The 20,880-nt window shown below is 38.4% G+C and overlaps 1 protein-coding gene across 2 annotated transcripts in view; it reads right to left on the bottom strand.

The window, feature by feature from the left end:
- The window catches only part of LOC136879024 (cyclin-dependent kinase 11B), an 84,266-nt gene that overhangs the window by 43,218 nt on the left and 20,168 nt on the right, over positions 1–20,880 (bottom strand). Inside the window, exon 2 of one of the 2 annotated variants that reach the window (XM_067152745.2) lies at positions 12,270–12,421. The exons of the other annotated variant lie outside the window; for it this stretch is intronic. Within the exon in view, the coding sequence (XP_067008846.1) occupies positions 12,270–12,421 (152 nt within the window). The remainder of the gene's footprint in view (positions 1–12,269; positions 12,422–20,880) is intronic. 2 annotated transcript variants of the gene reach the window in all.

Here is a 20,880-nt window from a genome sequence, read left to right as displayed (position 1 = left end):
CCGGGAAATTGGAATACAAGAATGTTTATGCCAAGTTGTGTACCAGAGAACCCTGCAATTCTTTGGTCACATTATGAGAAGAGAGGATGACAATCTGGAAAAATGAATTGTCCAAGGAAAAGTTTCTGGCACAAGGACGAGATGGGTTGATCAAGTAAGAGAGATCATGGACTTACCATGGAGAGTCTGTCCGGAAAACGCAAGTACGTAGAGAATGGTATCAGCTTATAAAAGAAACAACAAAGTCCTTGGGTCACGATACTCAGTCATGAGTGGAACGACTGGAGAGAGAGAATCCTCGCTATTCACCACGACAAGATCATCATTAAGTACTTCATAAAACTTTTCAACTTGATCCTTATCCGTTCCCTCACAAGGTGAATACACAAAGACGATCCTAGTCCTAATTCCTGCAACCATCAAATCTAGCTAAATCGTTAATTTATTTATGTATCAACCTAACAGAAAAACTATGTTGTATGCTACAGCTTCCCTGATGAAAAATCCAAGCTCCACATTCTAACCTTCCCCTGTTAACATCTGTAAAGAACTCCTTATAATCTCCTACATCTTCCTCATCACCTACCTTTACTAGAATATTATTAGCTCCCAACATGTCCAGATGCATCCATTTTTGTGATTCAACTAGTTGTAAATTCCTTCTTTCATAAGCCCCATCAATGCTGAATTTGAATTCAATTTTGTTAGTCAAGTTATTTTCAATGAGTACCTCACCTCTCAAATGGTGGGCAGACCCCTCGGTCTGGCTTAAAACATTCTGAGCATGCTCAGTAAACTTCTATGAAGCAGAGTGCTAGCTTTACTAATATACGGTACAGTTTCAATGAGAATATTCTTTCTAATGGTTTGGGGATCACTGGTGCGTTGGGAAGCTGCATGAATGAAAAAAGGCCAAAAACTCAAAATATGTCTGAGGTGTTTACTTCTATTCCATAGTAACTCACAGGACCTCTTACTAGGCCATTCCTCCACAACCCATGGTTCACAAACAAGGGTGGAACTGAGGAACCCCCACCATCAACCACCATCGCTTTCAACTTCATGAATATATTTAGAGAGAAAAGGACTTTGCTTACTTTAGTACCCTATCTGGGAACCCTGAGTTCACAATCTGAGAGAATGCCACCATGCCCAAAGACACAACGGCCACAGTTCGAATCCCTGCCAATGCATGGACGATTCTTGAAATTTCTACAGTTCAGATCCCATGTGAAATAAGCAGTCTCGTGAGTATGATCACGGACCAACGGCCATTTAAAACTACAAGCTTTTTGTTTCTTTTTTGTTGTTTGATAAAATAAAATTTATGCCAGCTCCTACCTAAATGAGTGACAAGAAAGTAACTTGCTTTCATCAGCATCCAACAGTGAGGCTTTGCTTTACGTCAAAGTGACGTTTTTTAAACCCACAATGCTATCCAATCAGGAACAATAGCAAATATAAAGGTAGCACATGCAAAAATAAAAATATAATTTTTAAATGGCAAGTATCTGATGCTAATAGATTTTGAATTACAGAACCTTAATTATTATTTTTATTTTTTATGAGAGTTTGGGCTATATAATCTTTGAAGAGAGTCAAACATGCAATAAGCTTGGCTGGTTCAAATTTCCACCTCCTTCATCTTTTCAGTTTTCAGATAGGAATAGCTTTGCTGTGTATGATTGTGAAACCAACCAAATGACTGTGTTTGTTACGTTGGACTGTCTACTCTGTTTTCCATAATTTAGCTTTGTGTACAAATCATTCAGAAGTAATGACAGTAATGACTTTATGCAGTGGTTGACATGGGCTCATTTGGGTATATTGTTCTAATAAGAACTAAAACTGTTCAATCATTCAAAAAAAAAAAAAAGGAATGAATGACCTAATGGTATTGTGGAAGTTTCTCGCAGGTATACTTTTCTCAGAAACGAATGAGCTAAGAGATTGGGTGTATCCACAAGGTTTGTTTCCACATGGGAGGTGAACAATATTTTGATAAGAATTAAGTCTGATAAAATATCAAATGTGAGAACATACAATATCAAGCACTTATTCCTTTTCTTTTTTGAGCAACTACACATGCCATGTAACAGGTAGTCGATAATCAGCCCCATACTTGAACTTGCATATTGAGACAGGTGGTGTTTTAAGGGGGAACAATAACTAAATAACTATTATTAGAAACCTAAGATGACAGACATCAGCAAAAGGAAGGGAAGGACCAAATACGATTTTAAGGTCTCTCAAACCTTATACCATTGGGGTCACACAAGAACAAGGCTTGGCCAAAGGTCAGATAGAGAATATCAAAGTGTGCAGCCTTGTACAAGTAAGTGAAAGCAATGTCAGGCTCAGTTAAAAGCCCCATGATTGCTAGTCCATGCTCCCCAAGTTGAAAGACCCCGGAGATTCACCCGTTCTAGCCCAGTTCCACGTACCTACACAGCAGGTTTTCAGCACAACCTGCCATTAAGACCAAGTTGTCAGCAGAAGCCACCTAACCGAATCCCTCGCTGCTACTTTGTAACTTTCAAATGATGACCCATGAAAACAATGAACTTTTTTTTTTTTTTTTTTTTGCTTTACGTTGCACCGATACAGATAGGTCTTATGGCGACGATGGCAGAGGAAAGGGCTAGGAGTTGGAAGGAAGCGGCCGTGGCCTTATTTAAGGTACAGCCCCAGCATTTTCCTGGTGTGAAAATGGGAAACCATGGAAAACCATCGTCAGGGCTGCCGACAGTGGGATTCAAACCCACTATCTCCCGGATGCAAGCTCACAACCACGCGCCCCTAACCGCATGGCCAATTCGCCCGGTGCTATGAACAACTACGCTCCTCCAACAGGGAGACATACTGAAGTATACATAATTTCATTAGGTGATTAAAAGGACAAGTGTGAAAAAGAATAGAACAGAAAAGAGTAAGAAATTAGACAGGGAATCAGAACTTCCTGCAGGTGAAGGCAATAGAATACATCTACAGTATCCCCTGCCTGTTGTAAGAGACGACTAAAGAAGATCCTAGCGGCTCTTGACCAAAAAGAGTGAGTTGGCAACCATAGGACCCCTAGCTGGTACTGGAATTGTTTCCACTCACTTTCATTTGTCTAATACAACCTCCCTTGGTCAACTCTTGTTCTTGTATGACCCCGATGGTACTACGCTCACGAGGCCTAGGGAGTCTTTCGTGTCCTTCCTGGCCCTTTTCTTTCTTTGGCCAATAACCCCCTTCTAATTAGAGTTAATAATATGGTGTTTGCCCAGTTGTACTCCGTCATAAAACAGTAATCACCACCACTACCACATATTTTCCCTCAGTACTCTGTCATATGCCTTCTCTAAATCTACAAAATGCACACATTCCTTGTGTAGAATTTTTTCAACTGCATGGTGCAAATTGAAAATCTGATTCTGACATATCCTCTGTGGTCTGAAACCACACTGGTTTTCATCCAACTTACTCTCAGCCAATGATCGCACCCTCCCTTCCCAAATGCTAGCGAACACTTTGCCTGGTATACTGATCAATAAAATACCTCCACAGCTGTTGGTATTGGGTAAATAACAAAATTTATAACAGAGTTTTTAATGAACATGCAAATGTAGAGGGGTCTTATCAATAAGACATCATCTCCAATGAATTTACTATGATAACATGTAAAAGAGCAGAAAAATCCTAATGAAGGAAATGATCTCAAAATCACAGTTGCCTCAAAAGAGGGTCTTTTCCTGCTACCCTACACCTGCTTCTTATTACACAACAACTTGATTCTTTAATCAAAAAGCTTAACAACCAAAAAGTGTTTTGCCACTATATTATATCAGGTCAACACATGGTTCTTGACTCGTTATGGGACGAGATAGCTACTGAAATAAACCATTTTACTGATCAGTTTTTTGCAATAAATCCCAACTAACGCTGTATGAGCTGACTGTTTCCCCACATCACATGAAATCAAATGTTACTTTTGATTTATGCATTCTCACAGCTCAAATAAGAAAAGTCATCTTACAGTCCTATCAGTCCATCCAGAAGTCTGTGAACATTCCCTTTTTCTTCAAGTCATGCCTCTCAAAAGATTTGTAATCCTTTCTAAATTTTTACATTTCACAAACAATGAGACCCTCATGGATTCCTTATCCACATGCCACTTTTATCAATCACTGGAAAAATACTCCCTTAGTTGTATCTTATGTATGCAAAAAAAAAACCACACACACACATGCTCAGCATGTTAAAATTTTATACATTCAACTCATTGCATACCACTGGATAAAATCTCGAGTACTAATGGTTGAAAAAAGCTCATTTGTATAGATCAACAAGACATTTTAAGTAATCTTTGTACATCACATCAGATGCATATTGCACTGACACAATCAGTGGCATAGTTACGATTTTATTTCATGGAAGACTATGTAATTTTTCCTGAGTACCTCCTAACACATCAAAATTGATCCATGTTGTTTCAACACAGTACACATTCAAGTACTATAACCATAGGTGGCCTTTTCTCTTTATTAATAGAGAAATATATATATATATATAATTTCTTTTCCAAATTTTCGACTTCCTGACATCGAATCAAACCCATGTGCTTCCAGGTGAATAAAAATGCACCTTTACCACCTCAGCTAGGCAGCCTCTTCCTTGGGAGAATGTGCAAATCAGAAATACTTTCCGATCCAACTTAAGTCAAACTTACAATATTGACCACTCTGCAAAGTTGGAGGAAATGTGTACGCTGTATCGGGCACAAAAACATTTTGGAAACACTACAGCTTCATGTGGTAATCAGGCTAATGACAGACCATCATGTATGTCATGAATGCAATCTGGTTGTGGATTCTCAAAGCTTGATATTGATGTGGAGTCAACGAGAACAGATGGCAAATTTTCCTGAAGATGTGGCAAACGTGATTTTGAGGTATCAGTAATGCTTCTGTTATTTAAAGATGCTGCTGGTGTATCATGCATGTTCTCCGCTTCTGAGGCTGAGAACAGAGGTTACTCTAACTGTGACACTTTTGGGAAGTAGTTAAAAATAGGTTCACTATTTCTTTTGCGATTTAGCATTATGTCTAATCTGAATCACATTCTGCTACACACTGTGACACTGCTACTACAAAAACTGGACAGAAGACTGGCACACGATGAGTGGAACATCGAACGATTCACGGTCAATGCATACACACAGAGTAGAATTAACTGTTCACAAGTAAGGATACAATATGCCCATGAGTCAACCGTGATCGACAATTTCCTTTCATGCGTAGCTTCTTTCATTGACAGAATATGCATGTATGCATGCAACTCACAACTGGCTTGCACAGTAAAATGGGCTGACATTACACCTCATTTTTTTTTTTTTTAAATTGGTATTTACAATGATTATGCAGTTCATGCTGTCACAGAAAGGACTAGCCCTCATTTCGGAGGGGGTTTGACACCGGAAGCTGCCCCCTCTAAATATGCCACTGGATACCATACATCTTACACAAGCATTTATTTCTATAACAGAGTACCATTATCACAAAGAGGTGATCTATAAATAATTCCTGAATAAAAATTTTATGTTTTTTATTTATGCGACTTCCTGTTGTTATGGAAACAAACATTTACCAGCCTTCAAAAATTGCACTTGCCAACAGTGGGTTAGACTTTTTTTTACAACAGCCATCAATTTGTAACAAGATGAGCAGAAACACAGTTTACTACTTGAAATGCCACACTGATACCTTCTGATTTCTTGTGCCTGCCGCAAGCATTTTATGGCAATGAGGAAATTGTTCAGTTAGCACATATTTCATTGATGGTCATAAGTAAACCACATAGTGATTGACCACTTTTTTTTAACATTCTACACAAAGAAATTAAATGAGATATATCTTTTAATTTCCTTTGTTGGATATTATAACATCTATGAAGGGTCTCCTAACATGCACTACAATTTCTACTTGATCAGACAAATGATTTCCAAATTTTAATAAAGAGGTACTAAAAGGCATAGTTATTGGCCACTTTTGACGTTACTGGTCAGTATCATTTCAGTGACTGGTCACATGTTAATACAGTAAACACAAAGTACATCAGATCTGAGCTGATCAAAACATAGACATAAGTTCCTGCTTATATAATAATGATTTATTTCTGTCCATAATGTGATAACTCCACTTTCAAATAGGTAAAATTACTTGAAGTTTCATTCTGTAATAATCATAAATGTGATGCCATTTGTATTTTGTTACTTTACACAGTCTGATGACTCTTCAAAATTGACAGTACTCTCAGAATCAACCACCTTGTAACAATCGTGGCAAACAAAATTATGTGAATCTGGTGGTATTTTGGTATGCACTTTCTGTGGTACATTTTGTGACAATAATCACAAACAACACTATCCTGATTACTATTCTTCGCTTGCAGATGCAGCATTTGACACTTGCTTTCGCTGGGCTGTTTTGTAACATGAGTCTCCTCTCTGCCTGGTCACAATTGAAATGTGTAAGTGAACTGTCTTGGTGTGGAGAAAGTTTACTTGCAGTTTCATTTATTTTGAACACAGCAGGCTAGATGGAATCTTATTTGACTTAATTGTTAGTACATTTATCTCTTCCATAGGTGAATATTCCTTCCCTATTGCTAGTTCACTACATTTTGATGTTTCAGCAGTAGGTCTGTGAAATTTCTTTGCTTCGCTTGGAATGCGTTTCTTCTCTTTTCTTCGTTTCCTTTCTTCTTTATATTCTTGGGCTTTAATTTCTGCCTCTTGTTTGTTCTGATACACGAGTTTGTATTTTTGAGATGTAATTGCAAATCTCTCAGACAAGCGTTTGCCTTTCCTTTGAGGGGTTTCAGGCCAACCTAAGAAATCACTCATGTAATCATTTTTAGCCACTCTAGACAGATGATTGTGAAACTCTTCCCTGGATAGGATTGTTGGGTACTTTGGGGTTATGCTCTAACTGACGCTCATCATTTATGTGTGAGGTCTTGTCGCTCAAAGTTGTAGACAGATTAACTGTTATGTTTGCGGGTATTTCCGCTGGTGTCTGGGAAGTAGGCCTAGCTTGTGATATTTCAACCCTCCCATCTGCTTTCTCAGTTTTGACTAAACTCGTTATTTGTCTCCTGGCCCATAATGTCCTGAATCGATTCAAACTGTTTAATCTTTATTTGTCCCAATGATTTCAGAGATTTCTTTGTAATTTACAGATGAGCCATCCAGTCATGAAGAAGGCTTCTTGATGACCCTAGACTTTTAGTATAATCAACAATATTACGGTCGAAAGGGTACAACCCACATATATGAAATTGATTTATCAACGATTCAGGTTTTGTATTTTCATTTACAATCTCCTTCAAAATTGGTGCAAGGTTTGTTTTGTTAATAACTTCACTAGGGTCATTTGTATACCACTTCCTAACACCTTTTCTCCAAGAAACTTTCAAGGGATGGAATGCTGAGACATCTCCTGGCTGTAGAATATGAGTTGCATTAGGATATAGACCAATGAGTTGAATTTGCAGTTCTGAATACAGCTGGCTCACCTGGAAAGTTGAATGTGTTTTGTGTCCATGAATGAAGATCAAATCTATCTAGGCAAGGTACAAGCGATAAGCCTGCAAAGTCATTTTTTATTCTTTAAATCAGCATTACTAAATCTCCAACTTGATAATGAAACTAAAATAATGCAAATTTGCCTAATAAAAAATAGAGCAATGCAAAACATTTTGGGTTATGCTGAACATTAACAAAAAAAAATTTCAACACCCGCATCGTGCTTGACGAGTGAGAAACACTAATAAATTTTTAGGGTTGCATTTGCAATAATAGTAATAATGCTCTGCTTTGTAACAAACACCCAGATCCCAGGGAATTAACAGTTTCAGCAAACAATGGGCATTTCTGTAAAATGTTTGGATTTGTAGATTTGTCCTCAAACCAACAGGACTATAAAATGCATGTGCCGAAACATATGATGACAGGTGGCATCTAATGCCATTTTCATACTGCAACCAAAATATTCGCATTTCAAGCCCACGGGGTGTTTGTATCAGTCGTCAAAGTCTTAAGAGGTAATTCTACATCTGGACAAAGATGATTGAAGAACATAACTGGTGAAGGTAGCAAAAATATAATATGAAATGGTAAAAAGAGAAGGAGAGATATGGTGGAGGATGCCAAACTGTTAAAGATTGCAAAGAGGTGCAGGAGGAGGAGAAAGAACTCAAAATAATGTGGAAGGAGTAGCTGAAGAATGGCTAAATCCAAATAAAATCTCAGGAGGAAGTAACTGAGGAGGATGGAACTACAAATGGAAACATACTTAATATGGGAGAAAGAACTGAGGTAGCTGAAAGGAGGGAAGACACCAGGTTTGAATGAGGTTAGTGTGGAGATGTGAGAGCATTACATGATTAGGTGGTCTAATAAATAACTTAATGTTATTATTTCAATCGATGTGAGAGCAGCCGAAGAGATGGGAAAACAATGGATATATTGGGTGATGAGAGTTGTATGGAAGGAGAAGATACCAGAAGACTGGAAGAAGGGAATAACTGTACTTATCTTCAAGGCTATACGAACCCTAGTGCAGCAAACTGTATTCCTATGAAAAAAAAAAGTCTGTACCCAGTGCTCAGAGTTCTTCTACCTGCTCCTGAATTCCATGGTGTATCTCAGGCATGTGAATGTGAGTTAATAGTTAAATATTTCAGTGCTGCTTATTGCTGTGTTTTTAGTGAATTGTCAGGTGACGTGTTTCCTAGGTTGACTTTTAAGCAAAGTCTTAGACAATGCCGAAACAAAGAAGTAGTAGAAGTTATCTTGCAAAATGCTAGATTGGAAGCGACGCAGGTTATGCCAAAGAAGGTAAAATAATTTTTTGCCATGTCTCCTGCTCCCTGTAAAAAAATAAACCAGCTACGGACTACGGACGCATGTAGTAGATAGTAGCAAACATGTTGGTTGGGAAGTTGAGTGGAGATGAACCAGGTACCCTGTATCTTATCTCTTGCAAAGTGTTGGAAAGGGCAAATCATTCTACAATTGCTTGCTTTGTTATTGATTCAATACACCTGCTTTGGCCACATATTTCTGACCAATCCTGCCAGCTACATGTTAAAAGCTGCTGCAGCATCGAAGGTATTTTATCCCAAATTGATTCACTCAACATCCGCAGTTGATAGCGGCAAGACAAAAGAAACTTTACTGACATAAGAACTTCCATCCACTTCGGGACAAAATAAGTTTACTCTCAGTTGTCACACAAAATAATTGCTACAACTCTCATTTCAGTAGCTTCCTTGAGAAGTATTATAATCAGACTATTCCTCAAGAGTCAACAGTTCGGAAAGCGTACTTGGACAAATGTTACAATTTGGTGATGGAAGAAATCCCAACTGAGTTACTTCACTGTCTGATCTCGGGAGTTGTAGATGAGACTACGGACGCATGCAGTAGATAGTAGCAAACATGTTGGTTGGGAAGTTGAGTGGAGATGAACCAGGTACCCTGTATCTTATCTCTTGCAAAGTGTTGGAAAGGGCAAATCATTCTACAATTGCTTGCTTTGTTATTGATTCAATACACCTGCTTTGGCCACATATTTCTGACCGATCCTGCCAGCTACATGTTAAAAGCTGCTGCAGCATCGAAGGTATTTTATCCCAAATTGATTCACTCAACATCCACAGCTTACAGCCTTAACAGGGTTGCAGAAGAAATAAGGGCACAATCTTGAAATATGGACAAAGTAATATCCACTATGAAGAAAGTGTTTGTGTAAGCGCCTCTCCGAACAGAGGCTTACAGGAATTGCCTACCAGATGTTCCTCTTCCTCCAGAGCCAATCCTTACGCACTGGGGAACTTGGACTGAAGGTATGTGTCACTATTTCAATGGAGTGAAGTGTGTGATTGAAGGATTTGATATTAGTGAAGCCAGCATTATTCAGGAGGCAAAAGTGGCTTTCGGCAACGAAATGGTTCAACGAGAAGTGGCACTTTTCAAGACACACTTCCAAATCATACCAGAATTTATCAAGAACCTAGAAACCTGTGCGTGATTCGCAGAAAATTACGGAGAAAATGAAGCATGAACCGGAGGATATCCCATGAAACCTCGGACTCCAACTGCAAACAAAATATCATGATGTCTTCAAACGAAATTTGGGCTATGACAACTTGGTAGCTATAAACAAATTATTGGCTGGTACTGAAAATGTGGATCTACCAGAATGTTTAACACCTACACTCGCTCCCGAATTCAAGTAGCGTCCAGTCACATCCATAGATGTAGAGAGATTTTTATTTGCATTGAAGGCAATTTTAATAGCTAAATGCCACAGATTTATACCAGAAAACTTGGATAAGATTGCTGTAGTATAATGCAAAGCAAATTATGGACAGGAAAAGTAAGGGGTGCAGTGTAGAATGCATATTTAAGTGTGTTTCTTCACCTTTTTTTCTTTCTTTTTTTAACATGGTTTTCTTCCCTGGAATATGCAGAACCTTCCTTTTCTCCTTCTTATAAACCTGTTCCACCTACCTCTTCTTATCCTCTACTCTAGGTTTCCTTTTCCTACCTTTTTCTTTCCTCTTACTTCCCCTCTTCTATAACACTTACCTGTTCCCCATCTTCCCTGTGATGCTCTATCAGCAGTGACTCAAAGTGATTCCTAACTGAAACCTCTCCTGGACTCTGCCCCTGACTAGACCCCTTGGTCCTCAATATCCTTTCCTTTAAAACATTAGCTTACTTGTCTTCAAAAACTTTCCCTCTTCCTTCCCCATGTCTTGCTTACCTATCATACATAGTTGGAGAGACCTACCTTCATCTCTGTCCTCTGTTAGAAGCCTAAATAATTCATCTTTACAATTTTACATTAATAACAGAGAAACTATCAAAGAAATATGATGAGATGTTTGTATTTGAAGCCATAATAAGAACGCTGAGTGAGCGCAAGTGCATGCAGCCATTACAATTGTCATGTTTCCTGTCAACAACATAAATGGATTTTGAAGTGTTTTTTATAGTGGCTTCACGTCGCACCGACACAGATAGGTCTTATGGCGACGATAGGATAGGAAAGGCCTAGGAGTTGGAAGGAAGCGGCCATGGCCTTAATTAAGGTACAGCCCCAGCATTTGCCTGGTGTGAAAATGGGAAACCACGGAAAACCATCTTCAGGGCTGCCAACAGTGGGATTCGAATCCATTATCTCCCGGATGCATGCTCACAGCTGCGCGCTCCTAACCGCACGGCCAACTCGCCTGGTATTTTGAAGTGTTATTGGAAATGTGAGAATGTGACTGATGTGCAGAGAAGATGTAATAAGATTATGTGACAAGTTTGAGAGGGGAGGAAAAATTGTGTGGTGTGAAGAAGGGACAGCATGACAGGAAGAGAACTGAAACAGACAAAAGAAGTGTAGAGGCAATGTTGCAGACTTTCACATGTTCCCTAAAAAAGTTGAAGTCTGTACAGCAAGCTTTTAAAGCAATTAAAGTGGACGTCCCACCAATCCCAAGTTACTTTCACGTTATAAATTAGGATGACCTAGATATCATCATCATCACCATCATCATCCTTCCAAGTATGGGGCCATGTGGCATGTTACGGTCTTCCATTTTCTTTCCATCGCTTCACTGAACGTCCTACAGATCTGTGTCCTCTTGGTTGGTAGTGTAGGATCTCCTTTGGTAGTCTTCCAGGTTCCATCCTATGAACGTGACGTTTCTAGTTTTCTTGGTAATCATAGATGTAATTGATTACTGGTTTCACATTCAGTCCCTTAAGCACATCATTTTTTTTCACGATCCCATTTTGTATAGCCTGCTGTTCTGCGCATGAACGTCATTTCACGTGCTGTAATTCTGGAAATGTCTTGAGTTCTTATTGTCCATGCCTCACTGCCATAGCAAAGGGGTGGTCTAGCTGAAGAGTTATACTTTAAGCTGAAGTGTTATAAAGATGTAAGAGAGTGTTTTTGGACAAGAGATGGCTTCATAATGTGTTTTATAATTCCTGTTGTTCTGGTAAACTTGGTTATTTTTGCTGCAGAGATATCAATTTCCCCTTGGTAAGATAAATTGTATCCCAGATAACTGAATTCATTGACTCTTTCCAAAATTGTTTATCTAAAGAGATTTTACTGGAGATTGGGTCCTTCTCCTTAAAGGCCATTAATTTATTCTTTTCTGGTGAAATGATCATGTCAAATTTTGAAGAGACTTTCTGGAGATTAAATACTGACCACTGAAGATCATCTTCTGAGGATGCTACCAATGCAACATCATCAGCAAAGAGTATAGCATCTAGATGTGCGAGATATCTGTTGACTGGGATTGATCCATGCCTTACATGCCCAGATATGCACGTTGAATTTTGCGTGTAGGTTGTGGACATCTGTAACAACACCAAACATTTTATTAATTTGATTGTTTAGCCTAAAGAGGTAACTTTTAAACTGAATGGAACCACTGCCTTCGTAATATACAGGCCGTACTGTAGGAAGCATACCAAGCCCATCAGCTGATCAATTGAGGCATTGTACTTGTGAATGTAATTCATAAGGATTGGGAGAATTTTTTGGATAATTATGACTGTTGAAAGACAGAACTTTATATTTAAGTATATTGCATGTTTGTTCTTTAAATTTATCACATCAGGCTTTATGTAAACAGCTGTTATTAAGATAATAAGACCTCATAGTTTAGGTTAGGTATGGTATCTTCACATGGCGGGTAATTTAAATACAAGGGACGTAATACTTCTCGTGAAGTGTATTAATTTAATTGTTATCATATAACACATTTTTGTGGAAATATAATGTGTTGCAAATTTAAATACAGTATGTGAAAGTTCGCAGTAGCCACAATGCTAAGGGCTTGTGCATACCACGGCAAAAATACAACTAATCAGATAAAAAATTAGATGTTGGCTTTTCAGGCGTTTGCTCTATTAACCAGCATTTTGTCTTAGGTCTGACACTAGACTCTTCAGAGTGGGATGTGTCAGACCCTACCCACTGATGCTGGGGTGTATGCAGGTGAACTTATCAGAAGCCTTTTTTTTAGGCACAGTCTGATAACTGCATACGGGAGATAAGACTCCACAATGGAATTAATGCCCGCCTAGCAATTCCAAAAAATACAACTATACAAGTAAATATATACTAATATTTTAATTTTCTTCATAAGACGACAGATTACCGGTACGTTTATAAAAAACAAAAATCCCAACTGAAAATGCACCTGTTACGAAGAATAAAGGAGTATGTTTCATTCATTTTCCCAAGCTGATGATTAGTTCTGCTTTTGATTTTCTTGTTACACAGATTTACAGCAAGGTGTTTTATTGTTGATACAGAACAAGCACATAAGTGGACAGTAACCAACTGAACCTACATATGGTTATTTCTTGGGTTAGTAACGTAGAGTACGTGCTGCCTTTTCTCCCCTAAATTAATGCAAGTAAAAACAAAACCCAGTCTAAAAATGTAGAACTAAATGCAATTTATAAAACCTACCCCTCTGCTAAATTATTTTAGCATTTTAACATTAAACTATTGCTGGTAGATAACATTTAGACGTTGGAAGCAATGCACCTTAACAATTAAGTAATTAAAACAGTACTTAAGTAACAATTAAGGAATTATTCATTTGCAATTTCTGTGAATGTGGGAAGTAAATAACAAATCTTGCTAGTCATTGCATTAATATTTGGGAAAACGTGGGCTATTCCTAAACAAAAAATTAAACAAATGTTTGTGTGGAAGAAAGGGTCTCAAGAAAGTCTTCAAAGGATAGTGCCAGAAGTGTCAAGAAAAAAAAAAAAACAACAACAAATCTACTGTATTTAAGGTCATCTAGAGTTATGGAGGTAAAGTTAATAATAATAATAATAATAATAATAATAATAATAATAATAATAATAATAATATTTTTTGCTATTTGCTTTACGTCGCACCGACACAGATAGGTCTTAAGGCGACGATGAGATAGGAAAGGCCTAGGAATTGAAAGGAAGCGGCCGTGGCCTTAATTAAGGTACAACCCCGGCATTTGCCTGGTGTGAAAATGGGAAACCACAGAAAACCATTTTCAGGGCTGCCGACAGTGGGGCTCGAACCCACTGTCTCCCGATTACTGGATACTGGCCGCACTTAAGCGACTGCAGCTATCGAGCTCGGTATTATTATTATTATTATTGTACATTAGTTGTCTCCATATTTGTATTAATGCATAATGTTGGGTACTTTGATGAATAAAACACTCAAGCCTTGACCGTGTAGATCGCACTTCAAACCTACTTCTCCCAAAATTATGCAGACCTGACTTGCGAATTACAAAGCGATTACAGGTGTTAATGATCTCACCTGTTATATTAATACAACATTTGTGAATATTTCATAATTACAAGGTACAGACGTACGAGGTCTTTGCATTGCACGGGTCAGATGGAGGAGACAGTTCGCCTCTTTGCGTGACGTCATCGGAGCTTCAGTACAGCCTGTACATCATGAAGGCAATAATAGAACTGCCAATAGTCATAACAATGTGCATTGGGCTAATTGAAATCCCCACAATGTGGAAGAACAAGCAGTTTATCATCCTGGTTTCACAGTGTGGAGCAGACTTGTTGAGACTATTTCTCACTGAACGAATGGTGACAGGTGAAAGATACCATACCATACTGCAGGAAAGGATTGTGCCTACCCTGATGAAGATTGCTTTTTCCAGCAGGACAGTGCACTGTCGCATTACTACTGAGACTTACAGACACTTCTGGATAAAACATCTGTTGGGAGGTGGCTAGGCTGAAGAAGAAGAAGTGTCAAGTATCTACACAGATTTCATGATTAAACACTGTTAGTGTGTACACCACAAAGTCGTGGACACTGGATGCTATGAGAGATGAGCTTGATTTCCTGTGAATTCACTACAATGGAAAATATATCTATTGTTTGTTGTACAGCTTTGCAGGGAATATATTGCTGTTGATGGCACCAAAGCCTTTATTCAAATAGCTGTTTAAAAATCTATTCACAAACGTATTTCAACATTTGTAACCATAAAGTTTATACAAAAAGTGCATGTTTCCTGTATAAGTATCTAGTTATTAACATTCGAAGAATGTAAATATGAATTTGGACATCCTGTATTGTTTGTCCAAAGTCAGGCATCATTCTATGTACCCAATAACAAACAATGCCAACAAGGAACTTTCATACACTGTGACACGAGTATCGTTTACACAGAGTTATTTGTTGTCTAGATCAGTGGTTAAGCTGAGAGATTTGCTAGATGTGACATGAAATATCAAAACCTTTAGTGAAGACACAAATGACACTTGGTGTCTACAAAGACATGCCATCAATCCAGCAGGAAATGGTTTAGTTCAACAATGCAATCACGAATATTTCTCTTTCAGTACCATCACCAAACATCAATTTTACTATTTCCTAGCTGGCAAATAAAAATAGATCCTCAGCGATAGTGTGGGGTGTATTTCGTCAGTAACTTAATGACTGGTCTCGTCTACTTTTTTCAGAACAGTTGCTCTCCTTACTACAGCTTTAGTTCCCCTTGCTTCTGATGACAACAATCGGCTAAAGTATACTTGTGGGGAAAAAAATTGAGCACCAAACAAGAGTTGTCAAGTCACATGAAACTTGATGTGGGTGACTGTAACGTTGTGTACATGATTATAAATCAGACTAGCTTAATGCAAAAAATTGAAAACTTGAAGGGAAACTCCAGTACCCAGTAGGTGTGCCCTTAGCCTGGATACAGAATGTGATACAAACAGATATGGAAGTATACATTTTGCACATGGTATCCTGAAGCAGATCTGTCCATATTGCTACAAGCGGTCTCTCTAGATCATGTAAACTCCTAGGCTGCTGAAGCTGGAACCCCAGGTGATCCAGCCTTGTTCGATGAGTGACAGATCTGGCAATCGGACAGGTCACGAAGCATGGCAATGTTGTGATAGCATTGCTGTGTGCGGCCGAGTACTATCTACTAGAAAATCACTCTTGGAAACTCTGCCACGAAAGGCAACACACGTGGCCACATGATGTCCTGCACGTATCGCTGTGCTGTTAATACCCAATACATATCATATCACTACCATACAGCAATAAAAAGTTGTTCGGGATGGAAATCTTTCAGTTGTAGGTCAAGGAATTCAATATATGGTTGCTCTTAAATGTGCTGTTGTACATTCGAAGAACAACTGGAACGAAGTTACGTCGTTTTTCAAGATATTCATAGACGTAAAAACTCATGGATGCTCGAAAGGCTCTTCTGGTTTTTTAATGTTGTACAGCGCACTGGACTTTAATCATAAATAAACGACGTGACTTCGGCTCAGTTGTTCTTCAACTGGATAACAGCATCTTAAGGAGCCAGCATATACTAATCTCCTTATCCAGCAACTCAAGGATTCCTATCTTTAACACCTTTTCAATGCACGCTGGACTTTTTTATGAATCTCTGTCATTGAGTTATTTTTTAACATAGTGCTGCACGTCTCTATATTTTTTTCTCAATATCTCACATGATATGTACATTTACGAGACCTTATGTGTCTTTACATTGTTTGATTTCTTCGGTATTTATGCTTTAATTTTGCTTTAGGCTGATGATGACCTAATATTAGGTCGAAACTAGTCCCTAATCATTTATGTAATTTAAACTCTGTTTATTTTGTACTGAAAAGGTGGACCTTAATAATACATTAGTTTAACTCTAATGTAATCACAGTTCAATATGGATCTATCATAATGAAACTTATTTAGTTTAATGTAGTAAGCAGTCTGGCCTATGCTTACGACTCGGTCTTAATGGCAGATTGTGCCGAAAGCCTGCAGTCTAATATCTTGGAACTTGAAAATAGGTGTAATAAGTATGGTATGAAAATTAGCCTTTCGAATACTCTTGAAAATAGGTGTAATAAATATGGCATGAAAATTAGCCTTTCGAAGACTAAATTGATGGAAAATTCTAAATTCCCATGGAGGGAATTAGATATTTTTCACCAATAGAGCATGTCAAAAATGTCAAAAACATATCAGATGTAGGGCTTTTCAGGTGTTTGCTCTATTAACCAGCGTTTTAAACGACATAGGAGTTGTATTAGCCAACTCCTCAATTGACATTATTTTACACGACACATACTATGTCGTTGCCCACTTCCACTATGTTTTATCTATAGGAGCAGTATTTAAACGCTGGTTAATAGAGCAAACACCTGAAAAGCCTTACATCTGATATGTTTTTGACATTTTTGACTAAATTGTTGTCAGTAGGTAAAAAATTCAACAGAATTGAATGTCAGATTGGTGATACAAATCTAGAACAGGCTGATAATTTCAAGTATTTAGGTTGTGTGTTCTCCCAGGATGGCAGTTGTGATCAACAGTATTCTGTAAGAAGGAAGTCAGCTCCCAGACGAAACTCTATCTTTACATCGGTCTGTTTTCAGACCAACTTTGCTTTACGGGAGTGAAAGCTGGGTGGACTCAGGATATCTTATTCATAAGCTATAAGCAACAGGCATGAAGGTAGCGAGAATGATTGCTGGTGCAAACAGGTGGGAACAATGGCAGGAGGATACTCGGAATGAGGAGATAAAGGCTAATTTAGTAATGAACTCAATGGATGAAACTGTACTCATAAACCGGCTTCGGTGGTTGGGTCATGTGAGGTGAATGGAGGAGGATAGGTTACCTAGGAGAATAATGGACTTTGTTATGGAGGGTAAGAGAAGTAAAGGTAGACCAAGGCGACAATGGTTAGACTCAGTTTCTAATGATTTAAAGATAAGAGCTATAGAACTAAATGAGGCCACAGTACTAGTTTCAAATAGAGGATTTTGGCGACATTTAGTAAATTCACAGACTGAACGCTGAAAGGCATATAAGTCTATAATGATAATGTATAAATGTATGTATGTACGTATGTAGTCCAAGATGAGAACGGTTTAGGTTTTAAAGAGTTCAAAACACTCGTTATGTTCCCGAAGGGGCCTACTTCACTCATTATTTCAATGCGAGTTTCAACTGGATGATGTCAGTCTTATTTTACACAACTAACAATCCATGTCTGAATTGTCACAAATAAAGCCAATAATGCACTGATTGCCTACTAATTCAAAAGAATAACACACAATTAACTATACAGTACTTCACTGTCACCTTCGCACGGGGAGCTTCTACACTCTCAAATAGCAGAGGAGGCATGCTTCTCTGGGGTCTGGACCTTGCAGAGAGAGGAGCGCAGACGGTAACCTATCTTTCCTCCCCCACCCCGCTCCAATCACTAAGCTGACGGAAGGGAAATAAAACAAAAAGTCCTGGGAGAGACAAGTTACAGACTGCCTCCCTGTCAGAACAAGTAGACTGTTGTTGCCATCTAGTGGAGCGATTAGCGAAACGCATCATCTGCTGTTATCATGTAGCATATATCAAATTGAGATTACTGTTAACTTAACACAATAACAACAGCAGATTAATTTGTTGTGATAATTATGTTTAATCATATTTCTTAGGGTAGTCTTTGCCTCAAATGACTCTAAGTAGTTTTGCCACTGTTCTTGCTATAAATTTAGAAGGGATTAATCTTACCAAAATTTAACCGCACGTGAGAAAATATAATCTAACCTCAGAAATCAATGATGCGCTCTGCCATATCTTGAACTGTATAGCATTTTATTGTCACTATTAAAAGTATGCAATCATTTATGTTAGCCTTTATTTCTAACGATTTAACAACTGCTATTGAAACATTATTTATGCATTTATTAAGAAAACATGTTCTCCTCTTTTATTTCGATTTTGCTTTACGGAATAGCAGTTGACGGGTATTACTAATCGACACAAACATTGTGTCTGAATGTCAAGGAGAGAGAGCTTGCAAACGCACAACTTAACCGTACTATATACATGATAAAAACATACTTCAAGTGCCAGTAGAGGAATCACAATCTTCTTGCTATAAATTTACATGATAATAGCCTTTCTGAAATTTAACTAGACGCAAGAAAATATAAACTAACCTCTAAAATCAATGATGCACTCTGCCATATCTTGAGCTGTATACCATTCCTACTTAATTGCAGTATTTAGCATTAAAATTAAGCGATCATTTATTCAGCCTTTATTTTTAATTATTTAACAACTGCTATCGGACACGTTATTTACGCATTTACTACGAAAACATGTTACCCTCTTTCATTTCGAATTTTCTTTACAGAACAGCAGTCGATGGGTATTACTAATCGACTCTGACATTGCCTTCGAATGTTGATGAAAGAGCTCGCTAGTGGACACAGCGAGGAAACGATACGGAAAATGATCGATCGCATACAATATAATTGATAGCATAAATGTCGGTAACAGAAATTACCGTGCACACTTGATTGCTCGTAATAAGGGATGTGTCGGTGACAGGGCTCTCGCTGTAACCGAAAGATAATACATAGTTTAATACAGGAATTTTGAAGGGAGAGAAAAAAAAGTCGTTATAGTGGGGTTCTTGTTATATGCCGTACTCATTATAACAGACTTCTATTGTATCGTGTTAAATTTTCATATACACACACACACACACACACACACACACACACACATCAATGAGCCATTACATTATGACCACCTACCTAACACTTTTTGCCCACAGAACCATGGCCACTCGGCGAAGTATCTTCAGTGAGGTGCTAGAAGATATCCCAGGGTATCTGGTGTCACAAGCACAACAATAGGTCCTCCCAGTTGGCGTACAATACTGGGCAATAATGACGTAGCACAAACGTGCTTCTCGAAGTCAAACCATAAATGATGAATGGAGTTCACGTCGGGACTATTTGGGGGCCGTGGCATTAAAACAAATTCACTATCATGTCCCTCGAACCAGTCCTTCACAATCCTGGTAGTGTGACATGGCGCACTGTCCTGCTGGAAGTGGCAGAACAATGTAGGCATGAACGGACAGACTTGGTTTTTAAACACATCCAGATACTGGATAGCTGTTTGGAATTGCTGTACCGGAATAATAAGCCCCAGTGTGTTCCATGAAAACATCACCTAGATCATCAAACTACCTCCACCAGCCTGCCTTTGCCGAACCATGTAAGCCATGTGCCATAGCCTCTGATGGAAATCAGCATACATGCACTCAGCCACTGACGTAATAAATCGGGCATCTGGATTCGTCGGACAAGATCATCTTTATCCAATTATACCCAGTCCAGTGGCAGTAAATTTGTCCCCATCTCATGAGCTGCTTTCGGTGCAGTAGAGTCAGCATCGGGGTATGACTGGGTCATCTACTCCACAGTTGATGCACAGCAGTGTTCGATGAACCATGTACTGGGAAACATTGGCCTGGTCATCACCACTGTACCTGTTGACGATTTGCACAGTATGAATTTCATTCCTGTTACTGTATTTTTGTGGACCGCAGAGAGGTGAAAGAAGGTGCAGGCTGAATGGGTCTATCTACTATATCAAAGATTAACTTAAAACTTTAAATAAAGGTTATATTTCTTTTCAAATCACAAACCTAACCAACTTTTCACTTAGTGAAATGACAAGGTTACAGGTACAAATAGCAGTTTGGAAATTACAAGTGCTGAGCTTCCAGTTCCAAATTTACAAGTTTACTACATCGCAAATGTTGCGTTTAGTTGGATGAGGAGAGAATCTCCCAATTCAAGAGCACTTTGCTCCAAAGGTTACAAATACGGTCTTCCAAAGGCCCCACTCAATATTACACAAAAACCAGAAAGAGATTACAATCTCTCCGAATTCAACAAAGGAGACTGGCTACCGATTTCGTACAACCTACTCAAGGTAACAT

This window comes from Anabrus simplex, chromosome 8 (assembly GCF_040414725.1).
Source record: "Anabrus simplex isolate iqAnaSimp1 chromosome 8, ASM4041472v1, whole genome shotgun sequence".
Classification (NCBI taxonomy): Eukaryota; Metazoa; Arthropoda; class Insecta; order Orthoptera; family Tettigoniidae; genus Anabrus; species Anabrus simplex.
This window is presented reverse-complemented; position numbering and strand designations above follow the sequence as displayed.